General features: G+C 37.3%; 1 protein-coding gene across 3 annotated transcripts in view; it reads left to right on the forward strand.

Annotated features, from left to right (window-relative positions):
* CDH7 (cadherin 7) overlaps positions 1-26,396 on the forward strand; it is a 190,210-nt gene that overhangs the window by 149,634 nt on the left and 14,180 nt on the right. For all 3 annotated transcript variants that reach the window (XM_019937195.2, XM_073790799.1, XM_033837830.2), the window contains 5 exons: positions 3,023-3,276; positions 15,827-15,963; positions 17,226-17,347; positions 18,031-18,148; positions 22,332-22,583. In XM_019937195.2, the coding sequence (XP_019792754.1) occupies positions 3,023-3,276; positions 15,827-15,963; positions 17,226-17,347; positions 18,031-18,148; positions 22,332-22,583 (883 nt within the window). The remainder of the gene's footprint in view (positions 1-3,022; positions 3,277-15,826; positions 15,964-17,225; positions 17,348-18,030; positions 18,149-22,331; positions 22,584-26,396) is intronic.

The raw sequence follows: 26,396 nt of genomic DNA on the forward strand, positions 1-26,396 counted from the left end.
ATGGATTCTTTCATTGCTCGATTTTCAGAATAGCTTTTAGGCAACCAATCATCACGCGTGATCCTGTGTTTCTTTATGACTTGGCAGCATCCAGATGTCTTTACTGCATGTTGTTGCCTTTTAGACACATTTAAAAAAAAACAAGTTGCCATAAAATAATTGCATTCATTTGTGCAGTAAATGTAAATTTTTCTTTCATAAGTCAGTCAAACTTTTACTTGAATACAGAAGGACTAGCTGTCCCTTTGGTAAACCGGAATGAATATCTTAAAAGTTGTGGTTTTGGACTTCCCTGGCAGCACAGTGGTTGAGAATCAGCCTGCCAATGCAGGGGACACGGGTTTGATCCCTGGCCTGGGAAGATCCCCCATGCCACGGAGCAACTAAACCCATGCACCACAACTACTGAGCCTGCGCTCCAGAGCCTGCGAGCCACAACTACTTAGCCTGCGTGCCACAACTACCAAAGCGCACGCGCCTAGAGCCCGTGCTCCGCAACAAGAGAAGCCACCGCGATGAGACGCCTGCGCACCGCACCAAAGAGTAGCCCCCGCTCACCGCAACTAGAGAAAAGCCCGCGCGCAGCAACGAAGACCCAACACAGCCAAAAATTAATTAATTAAATTAAAAAAAAAAGTTGTGGTTTTGAGTCAATTGAAAAGGAGATGGTAAACAGGGTGTTTGTTTTTTTTACATAGTCTATCTTACATAGACACATAATATATAAAAGTAATATTTCTCTCCTAATTTATCAGTTTTATAAATATTATAAGAACAAACTGAGGTGATTCCCTGGAGGTCCAGTGGTTAGGACTCCACACTTCCACTGCCGAGGGCGCGGGTTCAATCCCTGGTTGGGGAACTAAGATCCTGCAAGGTGCATTGCGTGGCCAAAAAATAAAAATAAAAAAGACTACAAGCTGAATAGGTTCATATTCATGCTATGTGTGAGTATGTTTAGAGTGTCTTAAGTAAATGCATTTAGGTAAATAAGAATGTTTGTTTTATTTTTAGCAGAACCCAAATTAAATATCGGATTACATGTGTAGGCCCCAGAAAATTATAACGAAGAGGTCAAGTTTCTTGGAAGAGGATTTGCAGCACAATTACTTGAAGAGCCTTTTCAAAATACATATGCTTGTGACTCATCCTGGGTCTGCTGAATCAAAATCTTCTTGGAAGGAGCCAGGAATGTGTTGGAAAGTTCCCCTGAGTGGTTCTGATTCTTACCTTTGGTTGAAGACCATTGGGGTAGAAATATTTTTAGATAATAGACCAAAAAAGGTAGCCTCATAAAAATATCACTGAATTTATTAATAAGGTGCTGTTTATGGCGCTGTGTAGCACGTGCCCCAGGATTTTCATGTGAGACCTCAGATAAGAATTAAAACTTGGTTTTCCCACAGTAATTATATGAAGTTGTTTATAGTCAAGAAAAACAATATACCTGGTTCTTTCTTCCTCTACCTCCCACTTCAGCCATCTGGATTCTCTGGGGCAAAGGTGCGGTTCCGTTTTGAGGCTCTTGAGGCCTGGATAGCTACATTCTAGCTTTTCCTAATTCATTAAGAATTTATTGAGTTCTTTCAATGTACCAAATGCAGAACAGGCAATTCTGGGAATGCTAGTACTGAACAAAACAGTTTGGAGCTTACAATCTACTAGAGGAGACAGCTGTTAAGCAGATAAACATTTGAGTAAAGTGCTCTCTGGCCTAGATATTGTGAGCCTGTTTTGAGTATGTGTTTATATTTTTTTCATGTATAAAAAAGAGATGAGCCATGGAATCTCTTCATGTCCTATTTATGTGGAAACACACATAACACACACATAGTATATATTTTTATATTTTATATATATGTGTTATTACATTTTATATAAGTGGTATGTGCATTTTGTCACATATACAGCATATATAGCACACATACGCCCATACACATGATGGATACATTTACATTACAGTTCTCAGCAGTACATTTTAGCTCATGTTTCTTAATGCTTTTTTATTAAATAACACATAAAAATGACAAGTAAATTATGCTTTATATGTGCTAGTATTTCTACTGGTTTCTTTCTGAAGTTTTTGTTTTTATATCACTAAACGTAACAAATATTTCGGGACAGTTTTTTAGTGGTGAGATTGAGATTGAAAGTCACAACAAGCTGGGACTCTCTGTACCCCTTGAAGAAAGAGAAGCATGTGATTGTCACAGACAAATTCTACCTGTTGGGCATAGAATTCTGTTTTTCACAGATGGTGCCTCATTAGTACAACATTTAATGGCCCTTACAATTTTTTAAGCTACCTTATGGTTTGACTTGGGTCACTGTTTTTGAGAAAAGTGTTAGCATGTTAATCCTGTTGAAAAGTTGCAGGATGGTGATTCTAGAATATAACTGTCAACCCTGTAATACAAATAGAGGCAGAGAGAGAGAGAGAGAGAGACAGTGTATACTGATGGCGGAATACTGAAGAGAGAAAACAGTGGGTGCTTCATCAAGAAGAATCAGCTATGTGTTCAGGCTGTATAACCTCGATATGCCACCTCTTCTGCTACAGCTGCATTTGGAACACTTGAAAGTTAAGGATGGTAAAGGGGTCCCCCAAATCAATGAAAATGACCTTGTAAATGAGAAATTCAACGGAAAGTTATATTTTTCTTCCTTTTTAATGTGCACCCCTGGATACTGCAGTTAAATTACATGCTTCAAGAATACTACCTTGAGGTCCTCTCGGAAAAGATTTTAAAATCATAGCAGTTGTCATTCAAATAATGTTCTAAAGGCCTGCATTTGCCCATGCAGTGTACCGCGGCAGAGTGGATTAAGTTAGCTCAGATGGACTTACCACATTGCCTATGAGCCAGAAAGCAGCAAGGATTCTCATTGGCATCATTATTTATTACTTTGGAATGCTGACGGTGCATTTTCCTGGCTGAGTCCATACTATGCTTATTGACGTGCATGAATGAAAAGGCTCTGCTTTGCCTTAATTTAATTTTCCTAACAACTTTCTTTATAGGACTTGGATTTTGAAGCCAAAACAAGTTACACGCTACGGATAGAAGCTGCAAACAGAGACGCCGACCCTCGCTTTCTAAGCTTGGGACCGTTCAGCGACACGACGACCGTGAAGATAATTGTGGAAGACGTGGATGAGCCCCCTGTATTTTCGTCACCCCTGTACCCCATGGAGGTGTCGGAAGCTACCCAAGTTGGGAATATCATTGGGACCGTAGCAGCTCACGACCCAGATTCTTCCAACAGCCCTGTGAGGTAAGAGCTCATTGCTCTCCTCTTCTGTAATTTCGCGACAATGTGCCTTTATTCACAACTCATGTCTCTACGTTATGAGGCTTTGGGGTCATAGCTAACAAAAACCAGTTTTGTGTACATATTGAGCCATAGCTGCAGAAGTGAAACAACACCAGAACAATGGCAGCATTTTAGTAATTCGAAAATGTGTCACCTGATTATCCAAGGCCATTATTGTGTGGCAGTATCTTTAGGCACCATTGTCATCCACAAGCAGAGCTGATGTGCCTTTTCAGCCAGTTATCCTGAGCTCTTTCAACACAAACTGTGTTCAGAGAGAAAGTGATGCATGTCCTTGTTGTAGGATAAATGCAGATGTTAGAAAACTAATTTTATAAACAATTTAAATTAGAGGTTAATTTTTCAACAACCCCTTTTGTATATTGGTCTATATGGATAGTATATGTTTGTTAGTTTATTAATTCCACTTATAAAAAATAAAATAATACCATATCTCTATATAAGGACTATTTTAAAATGTCCTTTCAGTAGTCCTGTAGAGAGAGAGTAGACACATTGTTATAACCAACTCTGTAGTACTAACAGAATGATGATATGTAGGCGTTTCAAAATATCACACCATTCCAGTTCACACTTTTTACTATAGTTTTACAATCTGAGAGCTACATGCATGTTTTTGTATATGCATGTATTTGTGTGTGTGCATGTGATAAAGCACGTCTTTTTTTTTTTTTTTTTTTTTTTTGTTTTTTGTTTTTGTTTTTGCGGTACGCGGGCCTCTCACTGCCGTGGCCTCTCCCGTGGCGGAGCACAGGCTCCGGACGCGCAGGCTCAGCGGCCACGGCTCACGGGCCCAGCCGCTCCACGGCATGTGGGATCTTCCCGGACCGGGGCACGAACCCGTGTCCCCTGCATCGGCAGGTGGACTCTCAACCACTGTGCCACCAGGGAAGCCCATAAAGCACGTCTTTTTAAGTAAATATTTAATAATATTTAAATAAGTATATAGAACATACCAGAAATTACATTGTATTTCATGTCTTAATTTGGGTTCGTAAGTAATATTTTTCAGTGTCATGGTTTGGATTTTGATTACAAAAGCTAACAACAGATTTAACTTTTAGATTTAACTGGTATTTAATGATGCTAAGTGCTTTAGAGCTAACTTCTGAACTAAGTCTGGGCATTGCTTACAGAGTATCAAGAAAAATATCTATACATTAGACAATGACTTTTAGTTAAGAGCGCATATTCATTTTTCCTCCTAAAATAATAAGCCGATTTAGGCTTATTACTTATATAAATAAATTATTACACACATTTAATAATATAAAATATCATTTTATTATTTACATGTAAATAATAATCATATATATGTGTGTGTATATGTAATTAGTACTCTCCTTTCCTTCTCTTTTGTTTGACAGTAATATCATAGCCTAGCAAAGAATTGGTATAAACCAATTTTTATTCCATAAATGAAGTCATACTCATTGCTTCTCTGTCTTTACAAGAAATTCAGGCTATATGGAGGCTATCTTACTCTTAATGCAGTGGTCATAAACCATTTCTAAGAATGTAGCCTTCTGTGCACTAAAATATCTGTGGGTCACAGATGTACTCAGATGGAGTAAGCCTTCGCCTCCTCCCTGTAATAGCCCAGGCTTCATTGTCAAACAGCTCCCTGACTTAAGCTCAGCTCCATCTACCGAGTCCTACTGATGTGCACAAATCTGAATTTGGGTTTTGTTATCGCATTGCAACTCTAGTGACATACTTGTCTCCTTCCCCCCAAGGACAACCAACCACAGTACAATCGTAGTCATACATCAGCTACTCAGGGTAGTCTGACTTCTGCTTAAATCACTTGATTTACTGGGGAGAAAGAGAGAATGCCTTCATGAAATTGAGGATCTGGGAAAATAAAGAGACACACTAATATGTATCACAATTCAGTACGTCAGTGAGTGAAAGGATTTAAGAAAATTTTGATTTATGGTATTGATATTTTAATCTTATTTAAAAATATTTTCTTTACCCATTTCCTGTGTATTATCCTGTTAAAGCCTTTCAGTGTAAATATCTCACTTTTAATAATATTTTATTTGGAATAAATGCAATGTTATATAATAACTTGGGGAAGGAGAAGGGAGAGTAGGACCAAGTGGGTAGTGACTTGAGTTAGAGGTGAAGTGAGTTCTGTGTCTGCTCCCTGAAGCACAGAGATAGAAAGGGCCAAAGGCTGCATTCTGCTGACCTTGGAGGTGAAGATCTCTGTGACTTCCGTCCATGAAAGAGCAGCTGGCCAACGCTGTATTTTTACCTCATTTTTATTTTCTTAAAACTAATCAAGGTGACCTTGAAAGTTCAGGTTAGTACCTCTTACATCCTTTTCTAATCTCTAAGTTGCACAAATAGGGAGAGATTTTGTTCAGACTGAAGTGAAATGTTGTGTGTGTGTGAATATTTCTTTTGCTTTTGTAAAACGAATTTCTTGACTTAGGCTTCATGCTTGTATTCTTGCAACATTTCGTTGCCTTGCACTATTTTTCATAAGGTCAGAACAATCACTCATAGCTTATTTGTTTCTGAATTTGTCTCTCACATATTTCTCTTTTCCTATCCATTTATGATCTCGTATAAGAGGCCAGCCTCCTCGTTGTGTAGTTTGGTGAGTTGATGGGTACTCCTAGCAGTGACATTCTCTAGAAGACTTGTTCTCTTCCCAGCACTGCTGTTTTCTGAGTATCCTAGGGGATGTCACTTAGCCTCCTAAGTTTCCATATAACCCAGTAAAAAGGAAAAGCAACACTTAATCCCTGCTTTGTCCCAAGGTTTTTGAAGATGAAGTGAGAAAGGGAAAATAACTGATGCTTTTAAACTGTCAGTCATGACTAAACTGTTAGGATGTACTATCATTGTACATCACTATTATTATAGTTTATTGTTTTCATGGCATTTTTATTTCAAGGTCAATAAAGTCAATGGAGAGAGACATATTTTACAAGCAACTGTATTGGCAATCTGTATTGAACGTTGGTTTGTATTCACATATTTTCCAATATGTAGAAAATATTACACAGTCGTTTAATGGACATAAACATGTATTTGCACTGGGCACTCAAGTAACTATCAAGATGTAAGCCCTCTTAACAGAGGCCAGTGGAGGAGCAGATCACACGGTCTGCCGAGGTCCTAGGAAAAGTGAATCTCCAGGCCGAGACGGAAGCTGAAGACTCTTACAGTTGTGAGCTTTGCGCTTCTGCACCTTGAGGAATATCGTAGTTCTGAGAGGAATGGAAAAGCAGTATTTGTTTAAAATTAGGCCAATAGTATTTGAATTGTAAAAGAGTACGGGAGGGTGGATAATTAGTGTTTGAATTCACTGACATTCTTTGTAGTGTAATACTGAAATCTAGCATATGCCATTTACATTTGGAATATTTTCTGATATATGGGGCAAGAGATTAGAATTCTAGAAAGAAATACACGTACTTGCCTCCAGCAAGGTAAATGGAGATCTTCTTCCCACATGACCCACGCCTTGCCTAGTTTTTTTTTTTTTTAAACCTATTCCATTAATGTACCAACCCAAAGCTCTTTGCATCTGCCCTTTCCTTAAAAGAAGATGAGGGCATCTACATTACTGTTGGAACCTTGCCGTTTGGTTCCATTTGACTGTTTAGAAGTATAGTAAAAGTAGATCGAAAGATTAAATGAACCCGGAGCCCAGCGGCTGGCCAGAATATGACGCCTTTGTGAATTGGTATGTCTTGTTACAGCTTGCCCGCTATCCGGAGGGCTTACCTGGCCCAGCATTTCATGTACACTTTGCCGTCCTCTTTCCTGATATGAAAATTAGAAGCCAAAGCTGGAAATTGGGTAATACTTGAGATTACGTAGAAAAAAAAAGAGAGTTTTTTGAAAGCAAAAGTGGGTAATTGAGGGCTGGCATGTTTCTGGCTTTGTATTTTTTATGCAGTTGCCTACCATTTCATGTAAATTTTGGCCCCAACTACCAAATATCAGGTTCTATCTATTGAACTTGGAAGGACAGATTGTGTTCTGCTGATTCTCATCATTTTTCTGAAGAGTAAAAGCTTTGCTTCTGTGTTTCTCATCAGTAAGATGGTAAAAACTGTAAGCACAGCCTAGTGTTCAGAGAACTATTACTTCTTCATGTCAGCATCCGTAGACTGATCAGTGAATCAGCATACATTGATTAAGAACCTGCTTTGTGCACGACACTGGGAAAATACAGGAAAAACAAAGATGAATAAAACATCTCCCCTCACCTCAAGGAGCTTACAATCTGGCTGAAGAAATAAGATTCCATAAGAGTTAAACAATACAAGGGGAAAAAGTGGCAGCTCTGTCAGAGGGTAAATTGTGAGATAAATACTAATCACTCCAAGGGCATTGGACATGAGACTTCATTTGAAGCAATGTATGCATGAGCTGGACTTTGAGGGATGGCAGGATTTGGACACGCCAGACATAAGGTCTGTTTATGTTTTATGTAGTTATATCCTAAGGGTCTAGTGCCGTGTTATGAAACGAGCACATTTATTTCTGTAGGCAGCACAGCGAGCCCAAAGTCCCTGTGCTTAAAACAGCCAATGAATTGAAACATATTACTACAAATAAGATCAGATTTGAAGAAGGGTGATTGAGAAGTAATGGGGATCATTTTCAGCATTTCTAACAATCCAAATACAGAGCTAGCGTTGTATTTATGTTCAAGGATACAAGGATGATAATAATATTCACCTGCAGGCTCTTCTGGCATTCCTGGTGTGGTATGTCCTCAGAAAAAAGGGGATAAAATAATATCGGATATTACATTATGTAGTGTGACTAGTCTGAGCACATGTGGGGTGTTTGAATAATTCAGTGTGTACTTTAAGTGGCTTGTATACATGCATGTATTTGTACATATTATTTTAATCTAAATTCTGTGAATATCTCACAGAATTAAAGGGAAGGTTGCACAGCCAGTCTGCAGAAAAGAGAGGAGGAAGGTTTCTCTATAAATACGAGCAGCACGAGTGAGCTGACAGTGTCTTCTGAACGTGGCAGTGGATGCACCACTGGCCCCTTTTTTCCTCATGGCTCTGTTTCAGGTTCACATTTCTTGGAAAGTTTTTTTAGTCCTGTCTTAGGACACGTGTCCATCTCTTACCCAGGAAGTTCTGGGCATTTTCATGGTGAGTTCCATCAAGATTGCATGAGATTGGGAAGATTGAAATCCACAAGGGAAAATTGAGTTGCCATTATCAGAAGAAGGGGGTGAGGCTGCAGACAGTGGTACCACTAAATACTGAACTCAACAGCTGGTTTTGAAGTAATTTATTTCTTATTAAAGCCCTATCGGGCAAGCGTTAACATTCCGCTGTTATAAATAAACATGACTCTAGTTAGAAAATGTGGTTCTAGGATTTTAGCAAGTTCGGTATCAAAACCTGTATGCTGCTTGTAGCCACACACACACACACACACACACATGCACACGTGCATAAATTTCTTAAGCGATTAAGGTTTCAACTCAAATGATTCAGTTATTTCTATTGATCAGATTTGTCGGCGTTTATTACGTTATCTTTTCCATATAGGGAGTAGCATTTGTGTTCATGTAGCCCACTCACCTTCATACTCTATTTGTGATTATCAACATGCATAGCCGTAGCTGGGCGATACGAATACTACCTGTGAATACGGAGAGGGCCATTTTAGTCGATCTTCACAGCTCATTGAACAGCAGCACTTGTAACTACAGGCATTTATTAGGGGATTGATTTTGTTTCAGACGCACAGAACACTGAGGATATTCAGATGTATAAGATGCGGTCCCAACCCACGTGTTATCTAGCTGGAGGAGAGATCTTAGGCGAAAACTTATTAAAAAAATCCAGTGTTAAATCTGGAAATGAGAAATCATCTTGTAAAATTTTCTCATTTCGCAGATAAAGAAACAGAAGAGTACAAATGGCGAATGAAAAGCCCAAGTTAGTACGGTAGGTTTGATGCAGGATTGTGGCTGTAAATATGGCCCAGTCTGTGGTTCGTGGTGGTGCAGCACAGGGAGCTGGTAGTGAAGTCCATGGGCCCTATGGACTGCAGGCTTTCTTAAAAAGGCTCGATTTCTGAAGTAATTGGGAAGGCTTGTGCCTTACCAAGGCAGGATTGTCTTTAAGGAGTTGTAGGACTGCAGGAATTGGAAGGAGGAAAAAATAGGAATAAAGAAGGGCCAACACGAGGAAAGGCACCTCAGTGGAGATGCACACCATATTGTCATTTAATCCATGAATACATCAGTGTTAACTGTCTTAGAGTTTTAGATAGAGCGGTGGAAAAAAAAATGAAAAGAGGCTGAATTCTAGAGTTGTAGGTAGTAGAGACTAAAAGCTCATCTATGTGCGATGTGATATATACTGGAAAGATGGTTCAGACAGACGCGGTTCTGAATCCTGGTTCCATCAACAACCAGCTGTGAGACTTTAAAGTCCAATACTGGAATACGGCAATAATGGTACCAGCTTGCCTTAGTTAGAAATTGTGCTTGGCTGGTTGAAACAAAGCTTAACGCTAATGACCTACCAATGAGAAGTCTGGAGCCAGGCAGTCAAAGACTGGCAATTTGGCAGGATAATGTCATCAAGGGCTTGGCTTCTTGTGTCAGGCACTCATCACCTCATATTTACAAGATGACTTTTGGGTTGCTGTCCATTGTGTTCATGTCCCACATGAGATAGAGGGGAAGGGGCAAAAATCAAATGCCAGTTGAATTAGCAGCTCTGTCCTATCCTTGAGGGAGTTTTTCAGTGATGCTCAACACAACTTTCTTTTGCATCTCATTTGTTAAACCTTAGCTATAAGGACACTGCATCTGCAGGGAGGCTAGCAAGTGTAGTTTTTCAGCTGGACACATGGTTGCCTTCAACAAAAGCAGGGATCTATTAGTAAGAACTAAGGGCAAGTGGATATTAGGTGTGCAAGTAAAAGTCTCTGTCACACATGACCTTACATAGCTGTTTGAGGATTAGGAAAAAATGTATATGTTTTACATTCTCAGTATATTTAGAGGGAGGGACAGGTTGATGAATCTGCTTTTGGATATTCTGAGCTTTAGTTGAAGATGTTGCCGGTATCTGGAGTAGTTTAGGAAATCTCAGAAAAAGGATTGAGGCTGGTTATTGAGATTTGGAGGTGTCTGCATAATAAATGGAGAGGGCAGAAGCTTTAACTGCTGGTGCTGCAAAAATATGGAAGTGATCTCTTTCATTGGTCACTCCGACATACAGTGAAAGAGGTCAAGTATTTTAGGTTGTAATTTATAGAAACTAGAGGGATCGTTGTGAGTGTGCACACCACTAACTGCAGCAGAAGTTGCTTTAAAGATAACTTTGGGTCATGATTAGAGAAACACCAGTCCTTTTCTTTCCTGTTCAGCCTCTAATTGATTCAGGCAACTGTATTTCTCTGTCTTTAAGCCAGTAGATCCGGAGCTGCAAAGAGTGTGCTTCTCCCAACTTCTTCAGAACACTTCCTCTCTTTTGGCTCACTCAGCCCTCCCAGATTCTAATTCAGAGAAAATTTCCCCCGCTCACTCTAAAAAGTGCCCATATTTTCTTTATTTCTCTTGGTTAAGGATTTTTTTCCCCCCTTCAGGTAACTTTATCATTAGCTAATGTCTCACACATAAATTCTTGCTTTTTGCATGTCCAGAGGGGCTGGTAGAAAATAGGGAACCCCTTTAATACTGGGGGTATCTCAAGTCCTTGTGATTAAGAAATATAATAACCACTGTGACTATTTTCCATGGTTTGTCTACTCCTGGTCCTTGCCCAGGTTTCCGCCTCTTCTCAACATAATTCCTCAGTCTCTTCCCACACCTGTCCCAGTTTCCTTCATTGAGAATAGCAATTTGTTGGTTTTCTCCTAAATACTTATTATAGATTGCTACCTTTCCAAATATTTTGTTTATATACTGTATTTCCTGAGATAGAGCGTCGCATGCAGGTCCTCCAGATTAATTGCTGAATGTATGAATGAGTGAAAGGGAGACATAAGAATATCAGAATAATTCACAAAATACCAAATACATATATATGAGGCTATTTAGTGAAAGCTAAGTAAGAGTTATAACTATTTAAAAATATACTGAATTGTGGTAAGCATTTCATGTTGTCTGTAAGTCAAATCATCATGCTGTAACCTTAAACTTATATAGTGCTGTATGTCGATTATATCCCAATAAAACTGGAAGAAAAACATTTAAAAGAAATAAAAAATAAAGATACACTCAAGTTACAAGTGGAAGCTACAGAGTTTATGATTTAGAAATACTTAGTATTTGGATGATAGAAACTTTGGTGTCCATTCTTCTCAAAATTTATAGAAGCACAGGTGATAACTACATCCCCAAAAGATATAGGGGTTTCTCTGAGGTGAACAGAAGTTGGAGATATTTAACATATTAAATGAATTCTCAAGTTTAATATCCTTTATTCGAATGCTGGGAGTTTTGAGGCTATTGATAATAGAGGCAAATGTTTTAGTTATTGACTTTAGCTCAGTGGGGGATTACATGAACTCATTAAGACAGATATATGCCAAGTTCAAGGCCTTTTTGCTTTGTAAGAATCTAAAAGTCTGTGTTTTCCTGAATATACAAACATTACCATAGTAGTTTGAAAAAAATGGACAATTCAGGCTTTTAGTATTGGCTCGATGATGCATGAGTGCATGGGTATTGAGTTACAATCTTCATGTCAAACATTAATATTAATTATTCTATTACCATTGGATTATATATATCTATATAATATATATTTATACATATAATTAATTATATATGTATCATTGTTGCATACATAGAGAGAGAATATGTTAATACTATGAAATATTGGCATATAATGTTTTGACTAAAGCAACATTTCAGAGGAGAAAATCTAGGTCTTCTATGTAATTGAAAATTAAAGTCTATTTTTAACATTAAATAAACTCATTTCTTGTTTTCAGGGCTGTTGTGTGGGAAGTAGATTGTAGACAATAAGAATTGAAGTATGTTGATAAGGAGTAAAAAGATGCAAAGTCTAGGCTAAAGTAGGCGGTAGCTTGGAATGATATCTACCGTCAAGTACTATTGACAACTTGGATGCAGGGACAAGAAAGAAAAACAAATCTAGGTTTTTAGTTTGAGTAAGCAAGTGACTGGTAGTGTCATTTGCTCAGGTGGAAACGCGTGAGGGAGGAGGAGGTTTGGGCGTTGCTAGGAGACAACATTGGTCTGGGCATGTTACATTTCAGTGCACATTGTGTATTTATGTGGTTCTACTAAGTAATTCAGTACGTAAGTTTGGTTGGCCAAGGAGATTTTATATAAATGTAGGTGTCATCAAAAATATAGAAGTGAGTTAAGCTATAGGACTCTGTAAGTTGCAAGGAAAAGTGTTTTTCCAAGAAGAGAAGGGAATCCGTGGGAAAGGTTTCGGGGGAGTGTGAGTAGTCAGAGGTCTCAAAGGGGAGGGTAAACTAGCCGAGGTGACTGAAAGGAGCAGAGAGTGAGGTAGGAGAACAACAGGGAATACGTGGTATTAATAAAGGCAGAAGGAGAATGTGTTTTGAGGAGTCATCAGTGGTCAATTGCGGTAAATTTAAATGAGATAGAAAGTAATAAAAGAACAGAAAAGTGAACCATGGATTTGACAATATGGAGGCCAACGATGAACTTGACACAAATGGAAGAAATTTGTTTTTTAAAATAGAAAACACACATGTTTTTGATTCAAATAAAGCTATATAGATGGAAAAGGATCCAAATCCCAGGAAAAACATTCTTGAGGTCAGCAGATAGGGTGGATAGCTCAAGTACAATGGTTTGATTTTGATTTGAATAAAGACACTTAGCTACAATAAAAGGAGGCTAAGTAGGGGGTATGGGGAAACTCAAGATTTATTTTTCCTCTCATATCTCATGTAGCACAGATCCTGGAGGTGAGGGCGAGTACATTTTGTACTGCCTTTGCCATTTTCAAACTATTTAATTTTCTTTTCCCTTTCAAACTCTCAACTCTTTTGTAGACTGCATCACCATACTTTACTCAAAATCTTTCATGTTGCTAGCAACCATCAAATATATAGTAATCACACTGATTTGTTGAGGATTTTAGTACGCAGATTATTTTATTTCTCCCCACCGTCACTTTTGGCTTCTCACTTTCTTGGTCGTCTTGGCTTTAGTGATCTGTTTCTCTGCCTCAGTTTTGTCATAGATTCTTATGAACATAGCCTTGGCTTGCTAACTCTCATAGATACACTACTACTGTTGAAAATCGACTTCAGGCATCTCATTCTCTGTCAGCTACTTCCCACTCCAGCAATTCTGCATCCTGGTAAAGTCCCACCACCGATTGGTGCTACCAGAATCTTCTCGATGTCAATCTGCCTTCTCTTATTTCCTCAGTTCTCTCTTACAAACTTAGAGACCGTGGACCTTCATTATCATCACTCACATGTTGGTACCCTTATCCTCCTAACCCTCCTCTCCTCTCATTGTCCATGACTGGTTAAACCCAACCCTCTCCTTTTTATGCATCTTCGAATACTTAGATGAGAACAAAGCAAGACAGACAAACGGGATGACTGGTTTTACATTAAGTCAATGGACATAAGTCTCAAAGGGGCAATCCACGATGCTCAGCTATTCCATTATATTCTCCCTAGTATATGCATTTTTGTCTCTTCTAAAAAAAAGGAATTTTCTCTCCTCCTCAAACCACCTTCTCCTCTCTGTCTCAGCTGACAACCTTGTCTCCTATGCCATCAAGAAAACAGAAGCCATCAAAAATAACTTGGTCATATTCTCAAATACCTGTTGCTGCACAAAAACAATATTTGTTGATCTGTGGTCAGTTTTTTGGTAACATTTTCCTATGCCTTCTCTTTCCTTTTTAAGTTTCTTGCATCTTGTTATATAGCAGACTAGTAGTAGATGATTCGTAGTTGAACTACTATGGAAACAGAATACTTTCTGAAATTGGGTGTGTTTATGTTTGTTCATTTGTTCATTTGTGTAATTATGTTTTTAAATGAGAGTCCTTATTTCACCCACCTAGAAAGACAAGGGCATTTGAAGACAGTCATTAATGAGGGAAGGGTGAATTTTGTATATGAATCAAAAAATAGCATAATTGAACAAGAATATGAGTAGAGTGGTAGTTATTTACTAATATTTAGATAATTTTGAGAAAATCCTTTACATGCCAAAATATTTATGTAATTTGAGGCATTCTACTTTTTAAAATAATTTTATTTTATTTTGGATTATAGTTGATTTACAATGTTGTGTTAGTTTCAGGTGTACAGCAAAGTGATTCAGTTATACATATACATATATCCATTCTTTTTCAGACTCTTTTCCTATATAGGTCATTACAGAATATTGAGTAGAGTTCCCTGTGCTATACAGTAGGTCTTTGTTGATTATATCGTATATGTTAATCCCAAACTACTAATTTATCTCTGCCCCTACATTTCCCCTTTGGTAACCATAAGTTTGTTTTCAAAGTCTGTGAGTCTGCTTCTGTTTTGTAAACAAGTTCATTCGTATCACTTTTTTAGATTCCACATATAAGTGATATCATATGATATACGTCTTTTTCTGTCTGACTTATGTCACTTAGTATGATAATCTCTAGGTCCATCCATGTTGCTACAAATGGCATTATTTCATTCTTTTTAATGGCTGAGTAATATTTCATTGTATATATGTACCACATCTTCTTTATCCATTCCTGTATTGATGGACATTTAGGCTGCTTCCATGTCTTGGCTATTGTAAATAGTGCTGCTATGCACATTGGGGTGCATGTACCTTTTCGAATTATGGTTTTCTCTGGATATATGCCCAGGAGTGGAATTGTTGGACCATACGATAGTTCTATATTTAGTTTTTTAAGGAGCCTTAATACTGTTCTCCATAATGGTTGTACCAATTTACATTCCCACCAACAGTGTAGGAGGGTTCCCTTTTCTCCACACTGAGGGGTTCTGCTTTGAAACATGTCTGTGGAACCCTGGTCAAGGCCCCTGAGTGAGCAATATAAAAACAGAAAGGTTAAGACCAACCTGGTGTTATTAAAACAAAAGATGTTTCTAAGTATATGTGAATGGGTTAGATGTCTACATATGTTTCCTTTTAGAGGGACCTCTGATCGTGACCAGGGCTACTATATCTGATGAGAATGTCTTTTAGGAGCCACAGTTTGGAGTTTATAATGGCATATTCAAATCCACTGTGAAGATAATTATACTATTGTCTTTATTTTGTACTGTTGGACAGAAAAGCAGAGATTACTGACAAGCAGGTTATGAATCAACTGGAACACTGGTGAAGTCTTAAACTAGACATATTTTATGTTAGTATGACAGATTGTGGAGTCAGCAGAATTTGGTGATTGGCTGTGCAATTAATGAAATAAATTCAGCAAATTATAATCAAACAAAAAATATTGAAGTGTTTGGTTTTTTTTTTTTAATATTCAATTAGGTATTCAATTGACAGAAACACAGACTTGGAGAGATACTTCAATATTGATGCCAACAGTGGAGTTATTACAACTGCCAAATCTCTGGATCGAGAGACAAACGCTGTTCATAATATCACAGTCCTTGCAATGGAGAGCCGTAAGTTGTAACGTTTAACGTTAAATTAGGATGGGGAGGACATTGAGAGTGGAGAATGGGTTGACATGAGTTTACAGTTGTGACTTGAATTTTACTAGGTGTTTGTTTGAATTCAGCAAAATTTTGAAATTTTCTAATTTCAAGCTGCGAAATATTTATATTCTCTAACTTTATTCGCTAATACTTACAAAGTTAGTGAAAAGAGGTTATTACCATAAAATAATGGGCCTGAGTTACCCTCAGAGGGCTTCTGCTTGTTTTGTGGTCATACTTTGTGCTGCATTTACGCTGACATGGGGTTGGTCCCATAGTTTATTAAAAAATAGTAAATTGATCTCTAACCAAGACACCCAGATTTCTACATTTTCATACGGAACTAATTTTGGTCCTTGATAAGAAAAACATTGAGAGAACAATGCATAATTATACTGTGTGCATGTTATATACATATGTAGTAGGTACATAATATATACACATATTCATATAAAAATCGGCTCTAGCATCGAAGAATATTGAAATTCCTGGCTTATTTGTCACTGTGTGTGTGTGTATGACATTTGTATCAGAGTTTCCATGGCTCCAGTCTACAGTGTTGTGGTTCTAGATTTTATTCAAGTCTTAGTCATTTCCTTATTAGATTGTGCTTTAGAGAGGCAAACATTTTTGGTTGATTCTAATCGTTTTAAATATGAGTTTCCTAAGTAAGATGAGGTTGGAGTAATAGCTTTACTCTGAGCACAAGCAGACCATGGAGATATTGTGGGTTCAGTTCCGGGCACCACAGTAAAGTGAATATCACAATGAAGGAGTCACACAGATGTTTTGGTTTCTCAGTGCATATGAAAGTTGTGTTTATACTATACTGTAATCGGTTAAGTATATAATAAATAGCATTATGTCTTAAAAAAAATGTTTACACTTTATTTAAAAAAGACTTTATTGCCAAAAAATGCTAACTGTCGTGTGATCCTTCAGCAAGTTATAGTAGGAACATTAGGAACATCAAAGATCACGATCGCAGATCACCATAACACATATGATAATAATAATGAAGTTTGAAATATTATGAGAATTACCAAAATGTGACAGAGACACAAGGTGAGCAAGTGTTATTGGAAAAATGGGACCAATTGACTTGCTCGATGAAGGGTTGCCACAAACCTTCAATTTGTAAAACACACAGTATCTGCAAAGCGCATTCAAGTGAAGTGCAATAGAACGAGGTGTGCCTGTAAATGATAAAACGTCTTCCCGTTTATTAGAGAATCCATCTCAGATAGGAAGAGGCTACGTGGCCATCACTATACTTGACATCAATGACAACGCCCCTGAATTTGCCATGGACTATGAAACCACCGTGTGTGAAAATGCCCAGCCAGGCCAGGTGAGTGTCTCCAGAACGCCACGCTCCTCGTTCGCGATTCCGTTAAAGATGCCCAGCGGCGGTTGCCTTTGAAATCCTACCAGCTTTAAGATAAAATGTAATCAGCATGTTTCAGCAAAACTCACGCTTTGATGTGTAGCATAAACTAATATTAAAGGAACTTTCAAATTCTGTTTAATTGGGATGATGAAAATTCCTCTGGAAGAAAAGGTAAACGTTGTAAAAGCCGTGCTAAACGGTTAAGGGCTTGGCTTTTTTAAGGAGAAATACAGCATGTTACGGCATGTTAAGCTCGATTGGGCCGCTTCCCACATTACACAGCGGGGCTTAGGTACCTTGAAGTTGTAAGAATTAAGTGTGGTGTAATCTTGTGGTTTGGTCCACTCATCCACATTCTCAGTGTCCTGTGATGTTTACTGACATGGTGTAATCAGTTGGTACAGCTTATTTCTGAGGTTCACAAAAGTAAATTCAAATATGAATTTTGAAAAGGACATGATTGATTTTCAGAGCCCTTTTTAGATTGGGTTCATATTAGTACACCTGACACTGCCACCTGCCCCCTCTCCTCCCACAGCTCAGTCAGGAAGATGGTATTTATCATCTGTGTAAAGTTGCTCTGTCCTGCCTCACAAAACAGCCGAGCACACCATGCTTTCAAGTTTTACATTCTCTGTTCCTAGGTTATCCAGAAAATCAGTGCTGTCGATAAAGATGAGCCATCCAATGGACACCAGTTTTATTTCAGCTTAACAATGGATGCAACGAATAACCACAACTTCTCACTGAAAGATAACAAAGGTAAGGTATAATTTTTTTCGTCAGAGGAGGCAACAGGTAGAAGCTTTCTAAGCAAGTACTTTTTCTCACTCAGGAATGCTGATAATGTAATTTTTGTTTTCTTCATACCAGCGAGGACATTAATTAAAGGGCGGTGAGCCCCTTAAGTAATTTTTATCTATGGATTTGCTGTCATGAAGAAGGAACTGCTACTTAAATCATTTTAGTCCTAAATCCAAAGAAGGGGGGAAGCCAGATCCATCTCTCTCTGTCTTTTCTTCTAGACATTTGCTTCCTTACTTGTGTACCAAGCTCTTTATGCGGAGTATCTATGGATGGTTGAGGACCAGCTAAATGCCTTAACAAGGATTATACTACCTAGGCATAACCTGAGAGGTTAGGAAAATATTTGGGCAACACATTTCAACCTAAATCAACTTTGACTTAATATTTCAATGCCAACATCAGTTATCGTTTTATTTTTAACATAAAAATGAAAGTAATCCATGCAAATAACAAATATACTCTTTATGCAAAGAAATATAAAATTACAAAAGAAGAATTCCCTATCCTCCCAAATCCTGTTTCTCTGCTTCAAAGATAAACACTCTTAATCAGTTTTATAAATGTCATTATAGAAACATTATTACAAATACCTATAGGTAGATTCTGGTTTTGCTCAATTATATAAACATATATATATACTTCTAGACATAGAGACAGTATATAGATAATTGTAAAAACTTTCAAAGGAAGCATGAGAACTTGCTATCTATTGTCTAATTTTGAATACATCTCTCTCTCTCTCTCTCTCTCTCTCTCTCTCTCTCTCTCTCTCTCGAGAGAGAGAGAGAGAGAGAGAGAGAGAGAGAGAGAGAAAGGATTATACCCCAACAATATAGGAAATGTAATTCTTCAAGTTTGAATGTGTTACTCAGCTTTCAGATAAACAAAATGTAGAAATTTGTTAGTTAAGTCTGGCTTCTCTAAAAATACTTGCTTTCAGGAGATGGACATTATAATGCTTTTGCCTGAAGTCACCACTTATTTTACTGCAGGAAATTCAACTTTGGCCTCAGAAATTCAATCTGAAAATAATACATGTTCCTGATCCCACTCTCTGCTAAATGAGGATACTGTCTTTTTCCTGTAGTAACATAAAAGGAAGCACATTCTCTGTGTGGGTAATCCCAAACCCTCTGACTTAATCATAGTTGGAAAGGACAATTCTCAGCATTTGCATTCATCCAGCACAAATGCAGAGAGGGGAGTTTATGATTTTCCCAAGAAGGGTCTGAACGTTTCCCCCATTTGTTATCATCCAGTACCACCATGATTGTAGGACAGCACAGGAACTAAAATGGCTGGATTTCCAGGACATTGACACAGCCACACAGTTGAAAGATTTCCCCAAGGGCAAGCCTAGAGCTCCCTCATCTGTGGGAATCTTGGAGGAAAACATAAGGAATAGGAAGAAAGAACGTCAGTTCATCCGTTGACTTCCATTTTAGGAAGCACATACAGAACATGATGAATTTTATGATCTCTTTTGTGAACATTATGTTCCTCAACATGGGAACATTGCTGTAAATTTAAAAATCATATACATCAGATATTGGGCATTTTAGCATGTGCTCCTCAACGTGTCGTGTGTGTGTGTGTGTGTGTGTGTGTGTGAGATTTGATGTCAGGCATGTTAGGTTACAAATCAACAACTCTGAAAAAACTTTGTGTATCAAATCATAAATATGTATAACATCTGAATGGTTGTAAGGCAAAGACTAGGGGTGTGTCAAGGGTACAGAAACATACTCAAGACAATATGCTTCAACAACTCCATGTGTAGTTTTTCAACGAACACTCTTGAATTCATACATTTTAAAATAAAAGATTTGTTTACATAAAAACCTACCAGCTGGAATCTGAAAACCAAACACTTTTCTTCCTACTACATTTTACAATTCCAGTCTCATGTGCGCTTGCTGTTCTGTGCTGTTCGAGACAGAACAGATTTCAGCTTGCTCTTTCATTAGAGTATTGTTCATTCTTTCATGTCACTGGATAAAGCACACTGGGTAAAACTATGGTCCTGGTGTTCCTTCTTTTCCATTATATTTTCATTAATTGCTCTAAATTTTAAAATCACATAAATTCCATTATTAATTAATTAAGACAAGTTAACTGGACAGATTGTTAGCAGATTAAGAAATCTATTTCTGATATAGAAATCACAGTTGTGTCATACAGACTTACTGATCACTGTTAAGTTTCATAATTACCATAATAGGTTAGATGAAACAGAATATTGAATATATTATAAATTAAACACTAATGACCTACTTTATCACTGACAAAATGTTTATATACATGGTGTTTTGGTAACCCTATGTACCAGTACGGATTTTTAAAAATTACCCAATAATTCCTCTTTTGACTATCTATGCATATTCATTTTAATTAAAACTAGAGTGGCTTATTTTACTTACTTCTATATTGGGCTTGGAACTTGTCGAAGAAAAGATGGATTGGAAATTTCACCTATGCTATCTGATGATGATGCAAAAATACTTAACCTGTTAATTTTTATTATCTTCTTTATAAGCATATGGTTTGAAATGTTAAGATTAGTAAAAAGGTATACGTAATTTTTACAGAGTTGCAGGTAATGTAATAAATGATGTATAAACATTTCCCCATTCAGTTTTACTTTATAACTGTTTCTTTGGATATAACCATATAGCATGACATAAATGTATTAAAATGTATTCACATGAACCAATATTTGGAAATACAGCTCTCTGTCAAAAGAAGCTAAGGAGAGTGACTTAAGTCAGATAAAGTTTTTTTTAATTAATTTATTTTTTTAACGTCTTTATTGGAGTATAATTGCTTTACAATGGTGTGTTAGTTTCTGCTGTATAACAAAGTGCATCAGCTATACATACACATATATCCCCATATCCCCTCCCTCTTGCGTCTCCCTCCCACCCTTCCTATCCCACCCCTCTAGGTGGTCACAAAGCACCGAGCTGATCTCCCTGTGCTATGTGGCTGCTTCCCACTAGCTATCTTTTACGTTTGGTCATGTATATATGTACATGCCACTCTCACTTTGTCCCAGCTTACCCTTCTCCCTCCCTGTGTCCTCAAGTCCACCTCTACATCTGTGTCTTTATTCCTGTCCTGGCTAGGTTCTTTAGAACCATTTTTTTTTTTTTTTTTTTTTTTAGATTTCATATATATGTGTTAGTATACAGTATTTGTTTTTCTCTTTCTGACTTACTTCACTCTGTATGCCAGTCTCTAGGTCCATCCACCTCACTACAAATAACTCAATTTCGTTTCTTTTTATGGCTGAGTAATATTCCATTGTATATATGTGCTACATCTTTATCCATTCATCTGTCAGTGGACACTTAGGTTGCTTCCATGTTCTGGCTATTGTAAATAGTGCTGCAATGAACATTTTGGTACATGACTCTTTTTAAATTCTGTTTTCCTCAGGGTATATGCCCAGTAGTGGGACTGCAGGGTCGTATGGTAGTTCTATTTTTATTCTTTAAGGAACCTCCATACTGTTCTCCATAGTGGCTGTATCAATTTACATTCCCACCAACAGTGCAAGAGGGTTCCCTTTTCTCCACACCCTCTCCAGCATTGTTTGTAGATTTTTTGATGATGGCCATTCTCACTGGTGTGAGATGATATCTCATTGTAGTTTTGATTTGCATTTCTCTAATGATTAATGTTGTTGAGCATTCTTTCATGTGTTTGTTGGCAATCTGTATATCTTCTTTGGAGAAATGTCTGTTTAGGTCTTCTGCCCATTTTTGGATTGGGTTGATTTTTGATACTGAGCTGCATGAGCTGCTTGTAAATTTTGGAGATTAATCCTTCATTGCTTCATTTGCAAATATTTTCTCCCATTCTGAGAGTTGTCTTTTCGTCTTGTTTATGGTTTCCTTTGCTGTGCAAAAGCTTTTAAGTTTCATTAGGTCCCATTTGTTTATTTTTGTTATTATTTCCATTTCTCTAGGAGGTGGGTCAAGAAGGATCTTGCTGTGATTTATGTCATAGAGGGTTCTGCCTGTGTTTTCCTCTAAGAGTTTGATAGTTTCTGGCCTTACATTTAGGTCCTTAAAGTTTGGTGGGACAGAGTCCATCAGAAATCTTGTGTTCCATGCATTTGCTTTCTTTACTCTAGACAACACAGCCTCAATTCTCACCAGGAGAAATGGCTTCCGGAGACAGGAGCAATCTGTTTATTATCTGCCAGTCTTCATCGTGGACAGTGGATCACCTTCACTTAGCAGCACCAACACCCTCACCATCCGTGTCTGTGACTGTGATGCAGATGGGGTAGCCCAGACCTGCAACGCCGAGGCCTACGTCCTCCCTGCTGGCCTCAGCACGGGAGCCCTGATCGCAATACTGGCCTGTGTCCTGACGTTACTGGGTAGGTACTGTTTGCAATGCTTGCTCTGTAAGAGCAGTCACACCACCATAGGTCAGAACTTTTTTCTTTTCCTCTTCATACCTTTTGAGAACATATGCAGATATTCTAATCCATGGTATTTGGGTCACAGAGCAATCTATGATCACTGGCCACACTTTCCAGTGATAACTCAGAAAAATTATCAATTTCATTTATTTAAAAAGTGAAGATAAATGGCTTATGTTTAAAATTGAATTTTTTCAAGATTTTTAAAACACTTACTATATCTCCCAGCTGTTTGCTTTAGAATTCCGGGAACTGTATTAGAGTAAAGAGAATTTTTTCTATGTTGCTTTGATAATATGCTTATTTTAGAAATAATGGCCTTGGGTGGAATCTATGATATTTAATTCCTTAAGACATGAACACTCTTTATATTAGTCTCTATTCTTGCCTGTGTGTTTGAAATACATAATGAAAAAAGACCAATGAATATGGGGGCTTAAAAAGAAAGAAATGATGGCTTTACATCCTACCTCTCTTAAGATTTAAGGTGGGTTTTATAATTATTTGCGAATCTTAAAAGGTTTGAAATTTCAGCAGGGCAAAATTTCCCAAGAAGAATTTACATTTAATTATACTTTTCCATGATCACTTTGTTATGTGGTTAGGTTAGATTTATAACTCATATTAGAATTGCAGTTTTATAAGAGATTATGCAGCATCCTTTTAAAAATTGGGAGGTATCCAACATGGGCATTGGGTAATGGGTTTATTCCTTTACATTCTGTGAGGGCAAAGTGTACCTTCCTACAGCAAGGACAGTAAGCATTTAATTTTGCATCTGAGCCTGTACTCTGTGTTTTCTTGGGGTTTAATATAATTTCTAAATTCACTTATATTTTTGTAAATGCAGAATTTAGCAATGGGAGTCATAACTGTATAATGTTTAAAAACAAGATTTATGGAGTTCGATAAAACCTAGCTTTTATGACTGCCTCCAATATGTACTAGCTCTTCACCAGGAAAACATTACTTCTTCTAAGGCTAGCTTCTTAATCTCAAAGGGGAAAAGAATAGAACTAGACGCATAAGCTTGTTGTGAAAATTAAATGAGATAATTCATGTGCCAACCATCTAGTGAACATTGAGTAAATTTTAAGTGTTATCAATGAAGCAAGTTCTCAACCTATTAACCAAGCTAAGACATACTCACTAATACACTGTGTAAATGATCTCATAAAAATGGAAGCTATTATCTTCTATAACTTCAGCTAGCCAAATAAATCTAGAAGGAAATAAACTTTTTTTCATATAGCTTCACCTAGATTGCCAAAACTTTTAGAAATTCATTAGAAATGGCAAATAATTCCCAATTAAAGTCTAATTAGAGTATAAGGGACTAAGTAAGTTGAAAAATATGGAACCATTGCAAAGTGCTTATTATTTCTCTATCAGGTTTCAAAAAATATTAATAAGAGGTAAGTTGTGTATTTTATAGTAGCTGGATAACCTAGACGAGAAGATAAAGATTTTTCTTTGTGGTGTTTTCTGTTTGGTTTTTAATTTTATTGGTATATAGTTGTTAGTTTCAGGTGTACAGCAAGGTGAATCTGTTTTATTATATATATATAAAAGAATGGAGATTTTTCTTCATTTTTTGATTCTTTTCCCATAAAGGTTATTACAGAATATAGAGTTCCCTGTGCTGCTCTGATCTTTATGTTTTGTTTCCTTCTACTAACTTTAGAGTTTGTTTGTTCTTTCTCTAGTTGCTTTAGGTGTAAGGTTAGGTTTGAGATTTTTCTTGTTTCCTGAGGGTAAGATTTTATTGCTATAAACTTCCCTCTTAGTACTGCTTTTGCTGTGTCCCATAAGTTTTAGATCGTCATGTTTTTGTTGTCATTTCTCTCTAGGTATTTTTTTTTATTTCCTGATTTCTTCAGTGATCCATTGGTTGTTTAGTAACATATTGTTTAGCCTCCACATGTTTGTGTTTTTTAGGGTTTTTTTCCTGTAAATTTATAATCTTATAGCATTGTTGTTTGAAAAGATGATTTCAGTTTTCTTAAATTTACTGAGGCTTGATTTGTGGCCCAAGATGTGGTCCATCTTGAGAAGAAAGTGTATTCTGCTGCTTTTCGATGGAATGTCCTATAAATATCAATTAGGTCCATCTGGTCTAATGTGTCATTTAAGGCCTGTGTTTCCTTACTGATTTTCTGTCTGAACAATCTGTCCATTGGTGTAAGTGGTGTATTAAAGTCCCCCACCATTATTGTGTTCCTGTCGGTTTCCCCTTTTATGGCTGTCAGAATTTGCCTTGTATATTGAGGTGCTCCTATGTTGGGTGCATATATATTTACAATTGTTATATCTTCATCTAGGATTGATCCCTTGATCGTTATGTAGTGTCCTTCCTTGTCTCTTGTAAGTCTTTAAAGTCTATTTTGTCTGAGTATTGCTATACCAGCTTTCTTTTGATTTCCATTTGCATGAAAATGCCTTTTTCCATACCCTCATTTTCAGTATGTATGTGTTCCTAGATGTGAAGTGGGTCTCTTGTAGACAGCATATATACAGATCTTATTTTTCTATCCATTCAACCAGTCTGTCTTTTGGTTGGAATATTTAATCCATTTACATTTAAGGTAATTCTTGATATGTATGTTCTTATTGCCATGTGTTAATTGTTTTGGAATTGTTTTTTTAGGTCTTTTTTGTTTCATTTTTTTGTTCTCTTTTGTGCTTTGATGACTATCTTTAGCATTGTGTTTGGATTCCTTTTTCTTTTTCGTGTGTATCTTGTTTTTGGTTTGCAGTTCTTATGAGGTTTTGATATAGTTATATATATATGTATGTATGTGTGTATATATATAGAGAGAGAGAGAGAGAGAGAGAGAGGAGGTTTCAAGTTTCTGGTCTCTTAATTTCAAATGCATTTCCCATTTCCTGTATTTGTACCCTCCTCTTCTCATGGTTGCTGGTCTTGATAACATATTTGTGTGTAGATGATTTCCTACTTTTACTGTACGTTTGCCTTTAGTGGTGAGCTTTCCCATTTGTGATTTTCTCGTTTCTAGTTGTGGCCACATTTTTTTTTTCTTTCCTGCCTAGAGAAGTTCCTTTAGTGTTTGTTGTAAAGCTGGTTTGGTGGTGCTGAATTATCTTAGCTTTTGCTTGTCTGTAAAAATTTTGATTTCTCTGTTGCATCTGAATGAGAGCCTTGCTGGGTATATAGCATTCTTCGTTGTAGGTTTTTCCCTTTCATCACTTTAAATATATCATGCCACTCCCTTCTGGCCTGCAGAGTTTCTGCTGAGAAATCAGCTGATAACCTTATAGGGATTCCTTTGTATGTTGTTTTTCCCTTGCTGCTTTTAATATTTTTTCTTTGTATTTAATTTTTGTCAATTTGATTAATGTGTGTCTTGGCATGTTACTCCTTGGGTTTATCCCATATGGGACTCTCTGTGCTTCCTGAACTTGAGTGTTTCCTTTCTCATATTAGGGAAGTTTTCAGCTATAATCTCTTCAAATATTTTCTCAGGCCCTTTCTCTTCTACTTCTGGGATCTCTATAATGTGAATGTTGGTGTGTTTAATGTTGTTTTAATGTTTTATGTGTTTGTGGTCTCCTTTCCGCAGGCTGCAGGTTTGTATTAATAGTTCCTTTTACTTCTGGTGTCTGCCCCCTGGTGGGTGAGGATGGTCCAGGGACTTGTGCAGACTTCCTAGGGGGAGGGACTGGTACTGGCCCTATGTCCAAAAAGGACATAGGTAGATGATGTGTGGATGACTCCTTTTGAACTTGACTAGCTTATCACAGCCAGTT

The sequence above is a fragment of the Tursiops truncatus genome, chromosome 13 (genome assembly GCF_011762595.2).
Source record: "Tursiops truncatus isolate mTurTru1 chromosome 13, mTurTru1.mat.Y, whole genome shotgun sequence".
In the NCBI taxonomy this organism is placed as follows: domain Eukaryota; kingdom Metazoa; phylum Chordata; class Mammalia; order Artiodactyla; family Delphinidae; genus Tursiops; species Tursiops truncatus.